The sequence below is a fragment of the Eurosta solidaginis genome, chromosome 1 (assembly GCF_040869045.1).
Source record: "Eurosta solidaginis isolate ZX-2024a chromosome 1, ASM4086904v1, whole genome shotgun sequence".
Taxonomy (NCBI): Eukaryota; Metazoa; Arthropoda; class Insecta; order Diptera; family Tephritidae; genus Eurosta; species Eurosta solidaginis.
Window position 1 is genome coordinate 228,959,473 of NC_090319.1, and position 20,033 is coordinate 228,979,505.

The 20,033-nt window shown below is 35.9% G+C and overlaps 1 protein-coding gene across 5 annotated transcripts; it reads left to right on the plus strand.

The window, feature by feature from the left end:
• The first annotated feature begins 1,147 nt into the window (after nucleotides 1-1,147).
• Nucleotides 1,148-13,153, plus strand: LOC137237051 (uncharacterized). Of its 5 annotated transcripts, none has more exons than XM_067760213.1 (8): nucleotides 1,150-1,457; nucleotides 1,633-2,196; nucleotides 2,484-2,928; nucleotides 2,998-4,297; nucleotides 4,371-4,536; nucleotides 4,599-5,623; nucleotides 7,876-8,173; nucleotides 8,233-13,153. In XM_067760213.1, the coding sequence occupies exons 2-4, from the start codon at nucleotides 2,123-2,125 to the stop codon at nucleotides 3,010-3,012; spliced, it is 534 nt and encodes a 177-aa protein (XP_067616314.1). In that variant the 5' UTR covers nucleotides 1,150-1,457; nucleotides 1,633-2,122; the 3' UTR covers nucleotides 3,013-4,297; nucleotides 4,371-4,536; nucleotides 4,599-5,623; nucleotides 7,876-8,173; nucleotides 8,233-13,153. The 5 variants fall into 5 exon arrangements, with proteins under 5 accessions (XP_067616315.1, XP_067616314.1, XP_067616317.1 ...); XM_067760216.1 differs by having other exon boundaries at nucleotides 5,004-5,623; XM_067760214.1 differs by having other exon boundaries at nucleotides 1,148-1,457; nucleotides 1,555-2,196; nucleotides 4,371-5,623.
• Nucleotides 13,154-20,033: the final 6,880 nt, after the last annotated feature.

Consider the following 20,033-nt stretch of genomic DNA (forward strand, 5'->3'; position numbering starts at 1 on the left):
AAATTGATATGCGAAAAATAATAGTGGTTAGTGGTGATTCATTTTTGAATGTGTTTCCGCTTGAGGAAAGCGCTATTCTGTTGTTTTGTTATTTTCTGAATTTAAATTGAACATTCTGAAGTCGAATTCTTATAAAACTATTTATTTTAAACAAATAAGAAACGCGTATGCCTTTATCACGTACAAAATTAAAAACGTAATGAAATAAAGTAAATAAAAAGCAAAAAGCATTGTTCCATTTTTGGCGGAATATAACAATTGTCATTTATGATAGTATAACAGTCAAACCTGATATCTACAGTAAACAATCATTTATGGCACTTTTTGATAGTTACAGTGTCAGCACTGATCGAGGAAAAGGAATTAGAGTGAGCAGTACGGCTATATACTTAATCAGTAGGCGATGTTGGTGTATAAGAAGGAGACAAAAACTCACACGTACACAGTTGTTTACATCACATTTGCGCAAGTCCCCTTAAGTTTGTGATAGAAAGTTTGTATGAGGCGCTGATCGTTAGGTTGACATTGCTGACAATCAGATGATAGTCATATGATAGTCAGTATTCTTGTAGGGTAGTGATTTAACTGTAATAATCAATAATAAAATTCGCAATAGGACTCTCATGTACCTTTCAACTTCATATGAGAAGCGTTTCGATGTTATAGACCTAGATCCTTATGGTTGTCCGAATCGCTTTCTGGATGGCGCTATACAATCACTGACGAGTGGGGGTTCATTACTTGTAACTGCGAATGATATGGCTGTGCTGGCAGGCAATACGCCTGAAGCCTGCAATGCCAAATATAAGCTGGAGTCATTGGTGCCGTATGTCGTATCGCTGTATCCGTATCCCTAACGTAATCAGCTGTTTATCGTTACGACGGTAAACCAAAACCTAATTGGTTGGCTACGATACGGTTACGACTTTAGCGGCACCAATAATCGATTGCATTGATTCTCATAAGGTTGGTCGAATCAGCTGTTAAAAGGTTACCGATACGGTTACCGATAAAGCACCAATGTCTCCAGCTATAGTTCTGTGCCTTTGCGTATGAAATGGTGCCATGAGATGGGATTGCGTATACTATTGCATTGCATTGAAACGCACTCTAATCGTTATGGAAAATATATTGAGCCACTTTTCAGCATTTCTGCCAATTTTTTATAAGCGTATTTGTGCGTATGCATAGTAGTCAAGCGAAGTGTAAATATAGCATGAGTTTGTTATACAGCATTTTGGCCTTTTACCACAATCCAATTACTTACCATCTTTAATGAGACACACAGCAAACAATGAATGGTATTTCAATGCACTGGTTGTGATACTTATACGCTACAGCCTATGGGTATTGTAAAAAGCAAGATCTCAGATAAAGGCAATGCGGAAGTAAAATTCGGTATACCAACTGGACCAAATGTTAATACAAATTGTGCGCATTGCGGTGATAAACATCATGTAAGTTTCAACTATCCCACTTAAGTATTTAAACTCGAATAAATCAAATTATTTCCTTCTTACTTAACCGTTTAAACGGTTATGTCCGTTCAAAAAGGCGCGTCAGTCGCTTTTTCAGAGGGTTAACTGGCACCAATTGTTCACACCAAATTGTTTCTTATATTCCCAAATATAGATGGGCGGTCCACTTTGGTCGCATCCCATACATGATCCAACGTTTGTTGAAGAATTGCTACAAATCATAGAAGAAAAACCGCTAAGTGATTTGGACACACAACGTTGTTTAAAAGGTGTGTTATCGGCGATATGCGATATGCCTGAACTTGTATTGTACATGAGTTTTTATGTAAGAAATATTCATCATATCCAACATCAATACCTCGCATTCAATTGTGGACGCTGTATGCACTACATTGGGTTCACGTAATATGGACAAGCATATTGTTGATTCCAGTGGTAAGGCCACAATTTCAAATGATGGGGCAACCATTAAGAAACTATTGGATAAAATAATAACACAACGTAGCGTGCTCAAGTGGTATAAGCTTATCTGGAAAAGATATTTCGTAACGAAAACCCTGGAAGATTACCGCGCCTTGTCTGCTGTGGTTCAACAAAATATAACTTGGATGTTTGTTGCTCTTTTTCAATTTTCCTGAATACAAATGGCTGGATTGGAAAAATTTCAAGCAAATAAAGCTTGGCGTGCAAAAGTCAAGAAATTATTTGTCATGCAACGGTAAATGCTTATAAATATATCATTAAAATTGTATGCTTGTTTATGATGAGCCATTCGAGTGAGCATGGAGATGGATGTTTTAAATACTGTAGAGTAAATTGGCTTACTATATAAGAATTTGAAATTTTTCCAAATCTTTGACTAAAAAGTAGCTACTAGCTTGTAGAACTTTATTACTTTACTTTTAAAAAGATAAATCACTTTAGCATGGTAATATATACCTATTATTAAAAATTAATACAAACAATATCTTCAACATTTTTTTCTCGATTCACGAACACATTTAGAAAGGCTACAACGCCTGCTAAAGAGCCGGTATCTTGCCAACGCTTTAGCTTGGATTTAGAGGAGGATCTAAAAACTTTGCTAGAAGCACGCGCAGCTCCTCGTGTAGCGAATGTGGATCAACACGAAAGTAACGTTGCTGTTAGCGGAAATGCAATGAACAAAATATTTGAAATGGAAAATAAATCCAACAATGCAAACACTATAAAGAGGATTCCTTATAATTTTTCAACTAAGGCATCTTGTGACGAAACTATATTCGAATGCCAACAGCAGCGTACGTCTGATGAAAGTTTTATGGATTTGGAAAAATGTGTGATAAAACAGCATCCGATCCTGACAGCACACTATTTAAGTACATACATAGCGAGAACAAGGATATGGTTAAAGAAGATGCTAAAAAGCGCAGCGCCGATGGAAACTATTTTAAAGTCCCTTGTAAACAAGGTAAGTGAATATACAACATATTGAAAGTTGATAAGATTGCGTGGTATAAATTTAATAATATAATCTTAGAACTACAAGAAATAGATGAAGAAGCACAATCACTGCAACGTCTATTGCATGACTTATGCGTACAGGAGCAGCATCAATTGGATAATGAAACTCCTTTAAAAAGTATTGATGTAACACTCCTAGAAGATATTGAAGCGCCATCTAAAATGTGGGACTCCACAATAGTGGGCGATACCACTTTACAAACTTCACCTTTGAAAATGCGAAGATCAGTCTAATAGTTCTTTGGGTGGTGATGATGCATCATCACACATAAGCTTTCAAAGCGCTCAAAAAGGCAGTGAAACTTCAGCGACATCAAGCTTTTATGAAACAGCACATGACACCACAGGCACAAGTGCACCCAGGAAAGTTTCACATTATACCCAAAGCGAGTTCTCCGAAGAATCGCATGAACTGGAAAAAAGTATAATATTGATAAACCTAGATAACACACTAGAGCCCCCAGCAAATGAGCATGCAACTGCGACTGAACTTATCACCAATGATAATAAAAATATGCATGGCAGTGAAAAACTCTCTTCCAGCGCGTCCTTTGATGATTCTTTAGGAGTAATTGAGTTGTCGGATGATGAGTCAGATGAAACGGGCGGAAATTTAAACAAAAGTGTCTTTATTAAAGAGGAGAAAGAACAACAACAGAAGGAAATTGCAATAGAGCCAATAGCACGAAATGCGGAAAGCATGCTCCGTAATTACCATAACAAAAGTTATATTGACTTTGAAGAATCATTTGAAAATGATAAAGAAAATCGTAGTGAGAGTACCGAAAAATCATTGCACTTCAATGATACCATGGAAGAAGTTGAGTACATGATGAAAAAAGGTATCCAGTATGTGCAAGCCGCTGAACCTACAACAAAACTGGGTAATCTATCGCCAACCGTAAACGAAACCCAAATGGTGGTGAAACCATTACAGGAACGTGAAAAAACATTTACGTATTCGCCGAAAAAAGCAAAAAGCAACTGTGGCTCGCCAGCTAAAAAATTTATCCATATCTCATTAAAGATGTTGATGTTGTAGCGATAAAGACACTCGAAGGTTTTAAGGAGTGTTTCCGTTTTTTCGTTAATATCTTTTGAACGAGTTAAAATTTTTATTCTCCGCCTTCGTATTATTAATACTGATGTCAAGACGCGTCGTTTGACACCTCTCGATATTTTTGGCAGTCGACCCCTCAACTAGACTATTACCATTAATAATTCGGTAATAATGAAGATTTCAGGATGATTGGCATATTGGAGCAAATAACTATTGCTTGGCTACTGACTGCAGCCGACGCCTTGTGGTTTATCAGGTAATCATGAATACGCACATTTTAAATATTTAAAAATAAGCTGTATGAACTAATACCATTTGTCTCTGTGTAGATCCTATATGCAAGGTGGGAAGTATCGAAAGAGTACGACGGCGTTAGGGAAAGTTGTTCTTATTACTAGAGCAAATACCAGCATAGGAAAGGAGACAGTCCGGGAACTAGCTAAACGTGGAGCCACAATTTATATGGCGTGTCGTGACATGGAAAAATGTGAAAAGGTATCAACAAAAATAAACCAGATAATAATTGTTATACAAATTTTGGTAATTCTTTACTTTAGCTCACAACTGTCAAAAATATCGGGAGAGGGTTCAAAAGACGCGTTTTAATCCCTGGACCATGAATCCGAGAGCGGAAATTAAGAATTTAATTTCTGTCACAAGATATTTCAAAAAAACCGCAAAATGGCCACGGAGCGCTCCGAAACCGGAGGTGGGATCCATAGTATTTTTGCGCAGAACACCTTTCTGCGTTGGGGGCCTTCGGCCGCGCTTATAAAAAATTACCCTGGGTGGGTCCAACACCGGTTTGGAGACCCAAACTATATCCGCGCAAAACACTTTTACCCACAGTTTTTCTTGTGGGTACCACAAAATCATCAAATTTACAATAACCACATGAAAAATTTTAATTTTGTTTGCAAATATCTCCGAAACGAAATAAAATTTCCAATTTCCGCTTTCAGATTCGTGATCCTGGGTCCAAAGCGCGTCTTTTGGCACCTCTCCCGATATTTTTAGCCGAGTTTTAGCAGTTGTGAGCTAAAGTAAAGAATTACCCAAATTTTTTATTATGATGTCATGGATGATCTCATACTGTCGACGTCGGGGTTAAAGCTGCTGACTGCGTTTTTTACGTAACGTGCCGGATCCATATCGATAACACTCGCCCAAACCTTTGGGGTGTCTACCGTTAATACAACAACAACCTCAAATAAAGCCGTAACATCCGTGATCGTTGGGCTGTTACGTAAAAATATGGGCTCGCATAATAACATATCGCTCATTTACTTCAATAGTGTCATAACTCCAAAAACACAATTTTCCAGGAGAGCCATTCAAAGATTTTAACTGCCATATGTTGCCCATATAAAGGCTTATTTTCATTGTTATAGCACGTGGTAAAGTTTTAACTGATCACAAAGATTTTTTTATACAACATAGATTATGATATTGGGTACGTTTATATGTTATTAACTCAAAAGTCATGTTTTTTGAGTTATGACACTATTGAAGTAAATGAGCGATATGTACGTGCTCCTACTACTTTGTTCGTGTTCGGCACGATGTGAACGTGTGATTGAAGGTAATTTTCCTTATCGTATTCTATCGGTGACTATTCGGCCCCTTAACGCATGACACACATCAGGACTTAACAAAAGTATTCTTACCTTTTTCCTCTCCATTTTCTTAACTTTTTAAATGAATAGATATCTTAACTCATGTAAGAAGGCCTTCAAATCAGGCATTTGCACTCCTTATCATATTAGACTAACAAAGTTGCTCTTGCCTCTGAAGAAAGAAGACTTGAGGCTCATGAGGCGAGTGTTTAGAGGACATTCCCTCCGGGGGTTTCATGCTTAGTGCATGCGTTCGTTTCTTGCGCGCGCGTAGCTAAGGCTCCCTTCCCTCGAGGAAGCATAGTTATCAGACTTAGAGGCAGGATTTTAGTTGTTACCTTGAAAACTTCTAGTATTTGCCAATCGGGCTTTTCCGTTTGGTCATCACACCGATTCTGGTAACATTACAGACACATACACCCTATATGAAGTGCTTTGGCCGGCCAGCTCAAGTAAACCGTTTACATTATGGCTCGTCAAGAACTAATTAAAATTATGTAGAAAAGTAATTCATCTGAAATGAAATGTACAATTGAAGCTCATGTTCGGTTACACCCGAACCTAGACACCCTTACTTGTTCTACCTGTTTCAGAAGTTATTTTATTCATGACTTACATTATTGAGCGCTAAAGTAAAGAATTACCTTTATATTTTAATTGCCTGATTAAGAGAATGCGAGAGGTACACATGATCTACCAGCAGGAAAGGCGCGGATCCAAGCACGGGGCTGTAAAGTTATTGTTGCGAATTTGTTTAAAATTGAGAAAAAAAATATAAGCAAAGCAACAGGGAGCAACAAACGAATGATGCAACCATCTTTCACACGTTTTTATTGTAGCAGTGCTTCGCCCCATCCAATAGGTGCGACCGATCAGAAATTATCATCAATATCCTCTAACGGGAGTCCAAGGAAACTTGCCGTTTCAACAGGGGTGGACCATAAGGAAAGGGGTGTTAGAGGCGTTGGTTCCAGATTACAATTAAAGAGATGGTTGGTGTTATGTGGGGACACATTGCAAGCGGGGCATACATTTTGTATATCGGGGTTGATTCTGGATAGGTAAGAGTTTAACCTGTTACAGTATCCAGAACGAAGTTAAGCTAGAGTGACTCGCTTTTCTCTGGGGAGTATGCGTTCCTCTTCCGCGAGGTTTGGATACTTTTCTTTGAGTACTGGATTCACCGGGCAATTCCTAGCATAAAGGTCCGACCCTTTTTTATGGAGTTCACCAAGGACCTGCTTGTGTTTTTTCGCTTCATACGGCTGGGTTCTCAGGTGCCGTATTTCCTCAAAATGTTTACGGAGATGACTCCTTAGGCCCCTAGGCGGTGCTGGTTGACCAATCAGATGTCTGTTGGGATGCTCAGGTTTCTGGGTATTCAACAGGAACTGTTTGGTCAGCATCTCATTTCTCTCCCTGATGGGGAGTATTCTCGCCTCATTATGCAGATGGTGTTCTGGGGACATAAGAAGACAGCCCGTGGCAATTCTGAGAGCAGTATTTTGGCAGGCCTGTAGCTTCTTCCAGTGGGTAATTTTTAGGCTTGGCGACCATATGGGTGACGCATAGCACTTAATCGGCTGGCTAATTGTTTTGTGTGTAGTCATGAGCGTTTCTTTATCCTTTCCCCAGGTACTGCCAGCGAGGGATTTGAGGATTTTGGTACGGCTCTGAATTCTCGGAACAATTGCGGCTGCGTGCTCACCAAAATGTAGATCCTGATGAAAGTCACACCCAAAATTTTAAGGTGTAAGACAGTCGGTAGGGTAATGTCATATGGTCAACATTTGGCGCGGCCATGTTTTAAATAAGATCACCGATGATTTGGTTGGTTACAATATCAGGTTTCGCGAGGCGACAAAAGAGATTTGGAGAGATTGGGAGATAGCTGTTTATTTTATTACAAAGCTCATCGGTGTAGGAAACAATAGCATAGGTGTAGAAGCAATAGTGACTCCTTCTGGTGGTAAAGGTAGCTATTGATATGTAGAAGTTAAACAGGAATTTGATGAATATGAGTTTTTTTTAAGTTATTGCAAAAAAGCGTTGAGGATTTTTAATATCTTACGTGGTACCTTCGTACATGTTTCTAAGAATGAAGAATGAGACCTATTCAAACTTCGCTATACTTTAACATACGATACTTTACCCCATTTTAACACAACTATCATTTATTGATTTTATTAAATTTTATAAAATGTTTCTTCCTCCACAGTTCCATTTCCGTATTGGATGGTAAATATGGCTTTCGCATTTTCTCCATCAATAACTGTGACAAGGTGGAAGAAATCTATGCTTGTAAATCTCACATATTATCTTGTTACAATATATCAATTGCGTCTACGGCTCAAATACCCACAGTATATGAATGAATCGAACGCACCTAATTGTCTGCCTAACGGATAGTATACATATTCATCAAATCGAAAATATTGCATCAAACGAACTGGGTCTGAATACTGAAACAGTACACATATTCAAAATCGATGAGGAGACTGTGATGATGGTATAGGGTGAGTTGTTGAATAACATACGAAAACCACTTTAACCCATCTATATATTTGCATTACAGCTAAAGCTTTACAAACAGCAAAAATTGCTGGCGCCAAGCAATTGGAAAAGGCAGTGAAGCATTCATCACACTGTACGGATGGTGTAAAGTTAGAAACTGCCGTTGTAACAGCTGCCACCGACACAACGGTCATCTCTACTTCGCCGAGTAACGGCTCGTCCGACTATCTATCGAAGACAGTATAATCATATCTTTTGCCAACACAGGTTAGCGATGTGCTTGCACAGGAAAAGATTTCAATTGGAAAACAAAAACCAATTAAGAGAGTTTATTTATTATTAAAGTATTTACTTTTCTTTATATCAACAGTATTAATTTAAGTTGCAATATCACGTACATATATAATAAGGGATGTGATACGATTGCTGTCGGAATTAGATTTGAAACCAATCAATACTCCAGCTAAGGGTTGTAGAATTATTGCTTGAATAATTAGATTTAGAACAATAATAAGTCTGACTTAATTACAAGTCTTACATCTTTAAATTCATCAATTACGACAGCAATCGGATTCTACGACACCTTTGAATATTCTTGATCTGAAAAAAGAGTAAACCTAATCTGAATTTCTACTAAGCTTTAAGTTGTAGATTATTCAAATAATTGGAGTTTTTTCTAAAGCTTAAAATTATTTTCTGCTCGCTTAGAAAAGATTTCAATTGGAAAACAAGAACCAATTAAGAGAGTTTATGTTATTATTAAAGTACTTACTTTTCTTTATATCAATTGTATTAATTTAAGTTGCAATATCACGTACATATATAATAAGGGATGTGATACGATTGCTGTCGGAATTAGATTTGAAACCAATCAATACTCCTGCTATGGGTTGCAGAATTATTGCTTGAATAATTAGATTTAGAACAATAATAAGTCTGACTTAATTACAAGTCGTACATCTTTAAATTCATCAATTACGACAGCAATCGGATTCCACGACACCTTTGAATATTCTTGATCTGAAAAAAGAGTAAACCTAATCTGAATTTCTACTAAGCTTTAAGTTGTAGATTTAAATTGATTCAAATAATTGGAGTTTTTTCTAAGGCTTAAAATTATTTTCTGTTCGCTTGGAAAGGATTTCAATTGGAAAACGAAAACCAATTAAGCGAGTTTATTTATTATTAAAATACTTACTTTTCTTTATATGAACTGTATTAATTTATATGGCGTAGCAGCTAAAAGGTTTGCACTGATATGAATGTTGGAGACTCGAGTTCAACGCTCAGCTCCCGAAAAAGCTAGCTGATGAAGAAGTGAAATTCAGAAACATGTCCTAGTAACCATCGCCGTTTGTAAACTTACAATTTTTCTCTAATATCAATTACAAAAACCATTGTATAAAGCAATATGAGCAAAGCTCGCTAAATAAATACATATGATCATATTGATATAATAGTAACAGCGGAAGTATTAAAAACAAATACTGTAAATATCCGAACAAATGTTACTAAGCTTTCAAAAGCACGCCTAAAAATCATATCCACACCATTAGGAATAAACTACATACAGAGTGTATGTGCCTACATGGTGATCAAAAGGAATATAAACAAAAAAGGCAACTCTTAGAGACCAATTGTACAGCGAACAACGGAACATTCATATGGCGTAGCAGCTAAAAGGCTTGCACTGATATGAATGTTGGAGACTCGAGTTCAACGCTCAGCTCCCGAAAAAGCTAGCTGATGAAGAAGTGAAATTCAGAAACATGTCCTAGTAACCATCGCCGTTTGTAAACTTACAATTTTTCTCTAATATCAATTACAAAAACCATTGTATAAAGCAATATGAGCAAAGCTCGCTAAATAAATACATATGATCATATTGATATAATAGTAACAGCGGAAGTATTAAAAACAAATACTGTAAATATCCGAACAAATGTTACTAAGCTTTCAAAAGCACGCCTAAAAATCATATCCACACCATTAGGAATAAACTACATACAGAGTGTATGTGCCTACATGGTTATCAAAAGGAATATAAACAAAAAAGGCAACTCTTAGAGACCAATTGTACAGCGAACAACGGAACATTCATATGGCGTAGCAGCTAAAAGGCTTGCACTGATATGAATGTTGGAGACTCGAGTTCAACGCTCAGCTCCCGAAAAAGCTAGCTGATGAAGAAGTGAAATTCAGAAACATGTCCTAGTAACCATCGCCGTTTGTAAACTTACAATTTTTCTCTAATATCAATTACAAAAACCATTGTATAAAGCAATATGAGCAAAGCTCGCTAAATAAATACATATGATCATATTGATATAATAGTAACAGCGGAAGTATTAAAAACAAATACTGTAAATATCCGAACAAATGTTACTAAGCTTTCAAAAGCACGCCTAAAAATCATATCCACACCATTAGGAATAAACTACATACAGAGTGTATGTGCCTACATGGTGATCAAAAGGAATATAAACAAAAAAGGCAACTCTTAGAGACCAATTGTACAGCGAACAACGGAACATTCATATGGCGTAGCAGCTAAAAGGCTTGCACTGATATGAATGTTGGAGACTCGAGTTCAACGCTCAGCTCCCGAAAAAGCTAGCTGATGAAGAAGTGAAATTCAGAAACATGTTCTAGTAACCATCGCCGTTTGTAAACTTACAATTTTTCTCTAATATCAATTACAAAAACCATTGTATAAAGCAATATGAGCAAAGCTCGCTAAATAAATACATATGATCATATTGATATAATAGTAACAGCGGAAGTATTAAAAACAAATACTGTAAATATCCGAACAAATGTTACTAAGCTTTCAAAAGCACGCCTAAAAATCATATCCACACCATTAGGAATAAACTACATACAGAGTGTATGTGCCTACATGGTGATCAAAAGGAATATAAACAAAAAAGGCAACTCTTAGAGACCAATTGTACAGCGAACAACGGAACATTCATATGGCGTAGCAGCTAAAAGGCTTGTACTGATATGAATGTTGGAGACTCGAGTTCAGCGCTCAGCTCCCGAAAAAGCTAGCTGATGAAGAAGTGAAATTCAGAAACATGTCCTAGTAACCATCGCCGTTTGTAAACTTACAATTTTTCTCTAATATCAATTACAAAAACCATTGTATAAAGCAATATGAGCAAAGCTCGCTAAATAAATACATATGATCATATTGATATAATAGTAACAGCGGAAGTATTAAAAACAAATACTGTAAATATCCGAACAAATGTTACTAAGCTTTCAAAAGCACGCCTAAAAATCATATCCACACCATTAGGAATAAACTACATACAGAGTGTATGTGCCTACATGGTGATCAAAAGGAATATAAACAAAAAAGGCAACTCTTAGAGACCAATTGTACAGCGAACAACGGAACATTCATATGGCGTAGCAGCTAAAAGGCTTGCACTGATATGAATGTTGGAGACTCGAGTTCAACGCTCAGCTCCCGAAAAAGCTAGCTGATGAAGAAGTGAAATTCAGAAACATGTCCTAGTAACCATCGCCGTTTGTAAACTTACAATTTTTCTCTAATATCAATTACAAAAACCATTGTATAAAGCAATATGAGCAAAGCTCGCTAAATAAATACATATGATCATATTGATATAATAGTAACAGCGGAAGTATTAAAAACAAATCCTGTAAATATCCGAACAAATGTTACTAAGCTTTCAAAAGCACGCCTAAAAATCATATCCACACCATTAGGAATAAACTACATACAGAGTGTATGTGCCTACATGGTGATCAAAAGGAATATAAACAAAAAAGGCAACTCTTAGAGACCAATTGTACAGCGAACAACGGAACATTCATATGGCGTAGCAGCTAAAAGGCTTGCACTGATATGAATGTTGGAGACTCGAGTTCAACGCTCAGCTCCCGAAAAAGCTAGCTGATGAAGAAGTGAAATTCAGAAACATGTCCTAGTAACCATCGCCGTTTGTAAACTTACAATTTTTCTCTAATATCAATTACAAAAACCATTGTATAAAGCAATATAAGCAAAGCTCGCTAAATAAATACATATGTATTAATTTAAGTTAAAATTTCATGTTCATATATAATAAGGGATGTCGTGATACGATTGTTGTTGGAATTAGATTTGAAACCAATCAATACTTCTGCTAAGGGTTGCAGAATTATTGCTGGAATGATTAGATTTAGAACAATAATAAGTCTGACTCAATTACTAGTCCTACATTTTTAAAGTCATATTTTACTTTACTTTATTACTTTCAAATTCAATTACGACAGCAATCGGATTCCACGACACCTTTGAATATTCTCGATCTGAAAAAAAGAGTAAATCTAATCTGAATTTCTAATTAGCTTTTAGTTGTAGATTTAAATTGATTCAAATTATTGGAGTTTTTTCTAAAGCTTAAAATTATTTTCTGTTCGCTTGGAAAAGATTTCAATTGGAAAACGAAAACTAATCAAGCGAGTTTATTTATTATTAAAATACTTACTTTTCTTTATATGAACTGTATTAATTTAAGTTACAATTTCATGTGCATATATAATAAGGGATGTCGTGATATGATTGCTGTCGGAATTAGATTTGAAACCAATCAATACTCCTGCTAAGGGTTGCAGAATTATTGCTTGAATGATTAGATTTAGAACAATAATAAGTCTGACTCAATTAATAGTCGTACATTTTTAAGTTCTTCAATTACGACAGCAATCGGATCCACGACACCTTTGAATATTCTTGATCTGAATTTCTACTAAGCTTTAAGTTGTAGATTATTCAAATAATTGGAGTTTTTTCTAAAGCTTAATATTATTTTTTTGCTCGGTTAGAAGAGATTGGAAAACAAAAACCAATTAAGCGAGTTTATTTATTATTAAAGTTCTTCTGTTTTATATGAACTGAATTAATATAAGTTCCAATTTCATGTACATATATAATAATATTGAAAATAATAAATATTGAAAATTCAGTTTTTTTGGTTCATATTTTATTCATATGGCTGCTCCAGGTAAAGTAAATCTGCAGGTAAAATTCACGTTATATGGCGGTTATATAAATGGTAAAACCGCAGTAAAATTGATTGTCAAATGGCTAGAAAATGTAGAGTGAAATGACGGAAAAATTACCGCCATTTGACGAGCATTGTGACGTGTGTGAGCAGCACAGTGCTATGCTCACATCCTATAAGTGGGAGCGGAATGCACGATCACAATAGGAACGAAACGGAAAATTTGGTCACAAAAGTTCATCACGCCCATGCAAACGTGACTATGAATATAACCGCTGCAGAAAGTCACAATGGCCGTAAAATGACTAGTAAAATTACGTGGAGCGTTTTTGCAGGGAAATGACAAAACTACTGCAGAAAGCAGTGTTGCCAACACACAACAGCACAGTGATGTACCGAAAAACTATAACCATGACGCAATAAAAATTTTATATCCGCCCAGATTTACTGGAGAAATTTTTGTTTTGGTAGATAGCTCCCCCAGCTTAAAAAATGAAAAATTTACAACTGGGTTTACTTTATGTAGCCAAATAAAAGACTTACGTTTTCGTGACATTGATCATGTTAAGGCCTTAGGAAGAACACTCTATAAAGTAATCTTTAAAAATACCTATTCGGCAAACTCCTTCATAATGGACGAACGCCTAGCCAAAAGAGGACTAAGGCAATTTGTTCCTAGAACAGCCTTAGAAATATATGGGGTAGTTAGAGGTGTCCCCACATGCTACTCGGAACAAGATATTTTAAAAGAAGCCGAGTCGACTGTACCAATCGCGTCTGTACGCAGATTTATTAGAAAAAATCCCACAACTGGTGAACAAACTTCATTAAACTCAATAAAAATTGGGTTTACAGGAAGAGAACTGCCAAAATCAATTTTCTTCGAATATACTAAAATCGATGTAGATTACTACATCCCGCCCTTACGGCAATGTTCAAAATGTGGTCGTATTGGCTACACCATGTTAGGATGCAAAGCCAAGGAAAGATGCATAAATTGCGGAAGTAATGAATGCAAAAACGCAAATTGCCAAAGTAACAATTGCATTCTATGCGGCAAAACGGGCCATAGTGCCAAAGATAAAAACAAATGTGGAATGTGGGAGAGGGAAATTACAATAAACCGTATCAAGACAGTCAAGAGTCTCAGCAGGAAGGAAGTATTAAATACTTACTTCCCTACTAAAAACAGGTTTGATATACTTGATTTGGATGAGGAAACACATTTTCCAACAATTTCACACAATTCTGATGATTTTCATGACAGAGAAGGAGTAGTAAACAAACGTCTAACAAGAAAGTTATATAGCGAAATCGCCAGCAAAGGCGATGAAATAGCTGTCAGGAGACAAATAACTCCAAAATCTGTTGAAAAACGGGAAAATAAACTATCTACCAAACCTGTATTTGAAACCGACGAATACCAAAAAGGTATTGTAAAAGAATTTGAAAAAGTCATGACTGATCTCATGAAAGTCACCCAAACAATCTCCCTCTAAATTAATAACAAGGAGGTTTTGGAAAGTTTCTTCCAAGTCAAATCCAAATATGACAGACTGATGATAAAATTGGACGAGGAAAAAATTAATGCCTTGTCACATTCTAAAAAACCTTAATGTTAATTTTACAACTAAACTAAAAAAAAAAAATAAATGTAAGGCGCGTTAACCCCCGAAGAGATCTAAGGCCGAGCTTCTCTTCCAATTTGCGTCGTGCTCCTCTTGATTTTTCCCTACAAATTGGCCGGACGGGACCTACATGTTTTATGCCGACTCCGAACGGCATCTGCAAGGCAGATGAGTTTTCACTGAGAGCTTTTCATGGCAGAAATACAATCGGAGCGCTTGCCAGACACTGCCGAGGGGCGACCCCGCTTAGAAAAATTTTCTTCTAATTGAAAAATCTTATTTCTAAAATTTTGATGTTGCTTTGCCCGGGAGTTGAACCCAGGGCATACGGTGTGATAGGCGGAGCACGCTACCATCACACCACGGTGGCCGCCAACAACTAAACTGCCAATCATTTAAAGCAAATTTAGATGCCATTGAATTTTATTTATCTAAATATAACTTTGATATAGCTTGCCTTAATGAAATTTTTTTAACTAGAGTAAGCACTCATAGAAAACTTATAGGATTCAATTTAATCAAGAAATATAGAGAAGATGGTTATGGGGGTGTCGCAATAGCCCTCAAAAATACCATAAAATTCAAAAAAATAAATTTTGTTACCAACTTTGACATTTTAGTTATACAAACAACAAATCTTAAACCAAACCTAACTGTATGCACTGCATACCTTCCACCCAGTGTAAATACCTCCGAATTCAGCATTGAAATTCAAAGAACTCTAAATTTTCTTGACTCGCTCCCAAATACGCTATTCATCGGAGATTTTAATGCCAGGCATAGCAACTGGGGTGACACATTAATCTCCAGCAAAGGAAAGCATCTTTTCAATTTGATTCAGGAATCTACCTTCCAAATACTTAATAATGGAGACTACACGTTCCAAAAAGACAACAGATCACCAGGTGGATCTGTACTCGATCTCGCTTTTTCCAATTTCAATGCCCCTTTTAAATGGTCAGTGGATAAAATCAGAATTGGGGGTAGCCACCACTATCCTATAACTATTGACATAAACAACATCAAAACAAACACTTCCACCTTTTTGTCCAAAAAAAAGTTATTAAAAAACTTAAGTAACCTTGAATGCGAATCAAATTTAGAGATGTTTGAAAACAAATTCCAGGAAGAAATTAAGAATGCTACTGTCACAAAAAGTGATTCCAAAGTACTAAAAAACTGGTGGGATGACAATACTGAAAAAATTTATAGGTTTCTCATTGTTGCTTTTAAAAAAGCCAAACAATATCCAAATCCTGAAAACTATCATGCTCTAACAGAAGCGAGGAAACGTTGGAAAAAAGAAATAAAGCGAGCCAAAAAAGTCAATTTTGATAATAAAATTAAAGAACTGAACTCCGGTATTGATAAAAATGGGTGGAAGTTCGTTAAAGCCATCAGGGGGGATTATAGTTCCAATAGTAAAAATGCATGGAACAGTGAAAATAATTTAAATTTCCTGACCATGTTACAAATCAAGTTCATCAAATATCTACCAGACTAGAAATAAACATTGCCATAGACACAGATCCAAACTTAATCATAACATACGAAGATCTGCAAAATGCTCTTAAGAAAAAGAAAAAGGACACCGCTACTGGAGCGGATAAAATTTCCTACAGCATGATAAAGTCACTCCCTGATGTTACTTTAAATAATTTTCGAGCAGCACTAAATGACATTTTCCTTTCCAACAAAATACCAGACAGCTGGAGAACAATAAAAATTGTTCCAGTCCCAAAAAAGGAAAAAGACCTGAATAATTTCGAAACTTTTAGACCTATATGGGTATACCAGGAAATGAAAGAGCTGATACAATTGCCAAGAAAGCAACCGAAACTGACATCTTCAAAGATTTTAAACTTACTATACAAGAGGGTCTTAGACTTATTCGAAATGAAATATACGACACTTGGTACAACGAATTTTTGGAATTTTCAATTGAACATCCAAACTTATATGCAGACATACATAGAACTAGGAAAAATCACTGCTGGTTCAGCAAATTAAAATTTCCGACTACGGAACTGAAGAGACTAAACAGAATCTTGGCAGGTCACACATATGACAAGTCCTAGTTATTTAAAATTGGCGCCAACAGATCCGAAAGATGTAGATGCGGCCATATTGATGACTACATTCATCAAACTTTTGTATGTAGACTTCTTAGCAACACTCGTGACACCTTCAATCTATTTAAAAATCATCATAATTTTAAAGATATTCTATGTGAAAACAATTTAGCCAAAATCACTGAGCTCATATATTTTTTTCAAAAAGCCACTGTTAAATTTTAATTAACCTGACTAGCTATCAATGCTTAATAAATTTCATGTAAATAATATGTTTCGTACCTTATATGTATATAATAATGTTTTGTATAAAGGATACAACAAAATTTTGTTTGTAATCCTGTATGCCATCCACCAAGCAGAAACCAATGCACGTCGGTTACACAGTCAGTATGACTTCAACATGTCATATAAAATGCGCTCGCTAAACAAACGTCAATTGACCAAATGTCATTTCGTTTCATTAAACAAATTTGTACATACAAAACCTTTTGTAATAAACTACAAAACCTCACACGAGTCGAATATAACCTGGAACCCAATAACTAAAACGCAAATCTGGAATCAATAACACTATTGGAATCACATCACATTTGGAATACAACCTGGCCTATTAGAGATTCAATTAATCCTGGCGGCCATAGAACTTTGAACAAAAAAAAAAAAAAATAAATGGAATATCTCCGGAAAGATTTAAAATTAAGAGGGTTCTCCAGATCATAAATATATATATTTTAAAGTGCGCAAACTTATAATTTAAAAGTTATTTGGTGTTAAAATTTGCAAATTTCTATACAAATTTTATATGTGTATACGTATATATATGTGGCAGCACAGCTTTGTAATGTCATCAATAAAATATATATATAAATATATATATGTGCATGTTGTTACAAAAGCGCGATTGATTTAATAAAAACATTTATAATAAGTAAAAACAATGCAAAAATGAAATGTGAAATATACAAAAATGCAATTTAAGTTTATCGTTGCCAATTTATATAGATATGTATGTGGATTAAGGTTTTGAAAGATGTGTAAATTGTAATTTAAAGTGCTATAGAAATTTGCTAAATTTGCAAACTTTAACTAAAAATAACCTTTAAATTATAAGTTTGCGCACTTCAAAATATATATATTTGTGATCGGGAGAACTCCCTCTTTCATTTCATACCAAGTTTTACCCCGAACTCGGGGGGTGCTATTCTAAAATTTTCCCAAAGTATTTAATATACAATGATTTTTGCTGTTTATTTCGACAAAAATTTTTGATTTGATTTTTGTGCTCATCGAAGGTATTCACAATTATATAGCACCATGCCGCGATCTATGATAAAAGGTGGTGTGTGGAGAAACACTGAGGAAGCATTTGACGCGACTGGTTACTCTTGGCCGTTTATTAACTAAATTGATAACTTTCAGGATGAAATCCTCAAAGCAGCTGTAATGAAATATGGCAAAAACCAGTGGTCACGTATTGCATAACTGCTGCATCGCAAATTTGCCAAGCAATGTAAGGCACGCTAGTACGAATGGCTTGATCCTAGCATAAAGAAGACAGAATGGTCACGGGAGGAGGATGAAAAGCTTTTGCATTTTGCCAAATTAATGCCAACACAATGGCGTACAATTGCGCCGATTATTTGAGAGGGTTAACTGGCACCAATTGTTCACACCAAATTGTTAGGTACAGGATTCGCCACGGGTAGGTGAGGTTGGCAATCACAACCCCTTGAATCATTTTGGTCGGCAGGTATGCCGCGGATATATTCTTGGCACTTGTTATTGATGGCTTTTAAGCTGGTTAACTCGCTTAGATCTGGGTTGTAACTAATTACTATTAGTTGATTTAGAAGTTTTTTACTTAATGTAATAACACTTATAAAATTTGATTTTTTTTTGTCTTAATTTTTTTGTAGCTAAACCTCCATTCGCATAACCAAAGCGTACACCACTAACAAGTGCACAGAAAACGAATCGTTTTGTAATTTCTATGAAACCAGTGCCAAAAATGGAGTTATTTAAGAAACCCCAAACTGCTATGCGTCTCAAAGAAAATACCGGACCTAAACAATTTTCGCATATCGTAAGTCCGGTTGGTGCATACATGAAAAATACAGCAACTACGCCGCTCATGTCAAATCTTAAGCAACGTTCAGAGAGTCCAGATGTCCGCAATGCAACTGTTTTTCGTGAACTAGAAAAAGAATCGCGATCTTATCAGCCAAAATTCGGTTTGACAGGCAATACGATAACAAAAACATCCAGCTTGCCAAAGAATGCATATATTTCTTCTGAATTCAAGCATGTAAGTAAATGCAATTACTACATAAATTCTCTAAGTTTAGATTATCTAACTTGGATTATGTTGTTGTTGTTGTTGTCGTTGTTGTTGTTGGTGTTGTTGTTGTAGCGATAAGGTTACTCCCCGAAGGCGTTGGGGAGTGTTGTCGATGTGATGGTCCTTTGCCGGATACAGATCCGGTACGCTCCGGTAACACAGCACCATTAAGGTGCTACTCCTAAATATCTGGTTTTGCATCTAGGCCCCTCATATATTCTTTATTTGGCAAAAATTGACTAAATCTAATGACATGTTTTAAATAAATGTTTATATTATATGTTATGTTTGGTTATTATAATTAAAAATAAATATTGAAAATTAAATTTTTTTGGTTCATATTTTATTCTCGTGGCTGCTACAGGTAAAGTAAATCGGCAGGTAAAATTCAAGTTATATGGCGGTTATATAAACGGTAAAACCGCAGTAAGATTGATTGTCAAATGACTCGAAAATGTAAAGGAAAAAACCGAAAATTTGACCGCCTTTTGACGCGCATTGTGACGTGTGTGAGCAGAGCAGTGCTATGCTCACATCCTATAAGTGGGAGCGGAATGCACAATCACATAAATAGGTACGAAATGGGAAAAAAGTGTAAAAAAGTTACCGACGCCTGAACAAACGTGACCAAAATTTAATAAGGGGCGTGACCGCACAATGACGTCAAATGATTAGTCAAATACGTGGAGCGTTTTTGCAGGGTATGTATCTCATGGTACAATTACCAGGTAGAAGCATAAGTGAAAATGCAACCCTCCCGTGTATTTTGTTGTTGCCGCTTGACCATAAACTGTCAATCG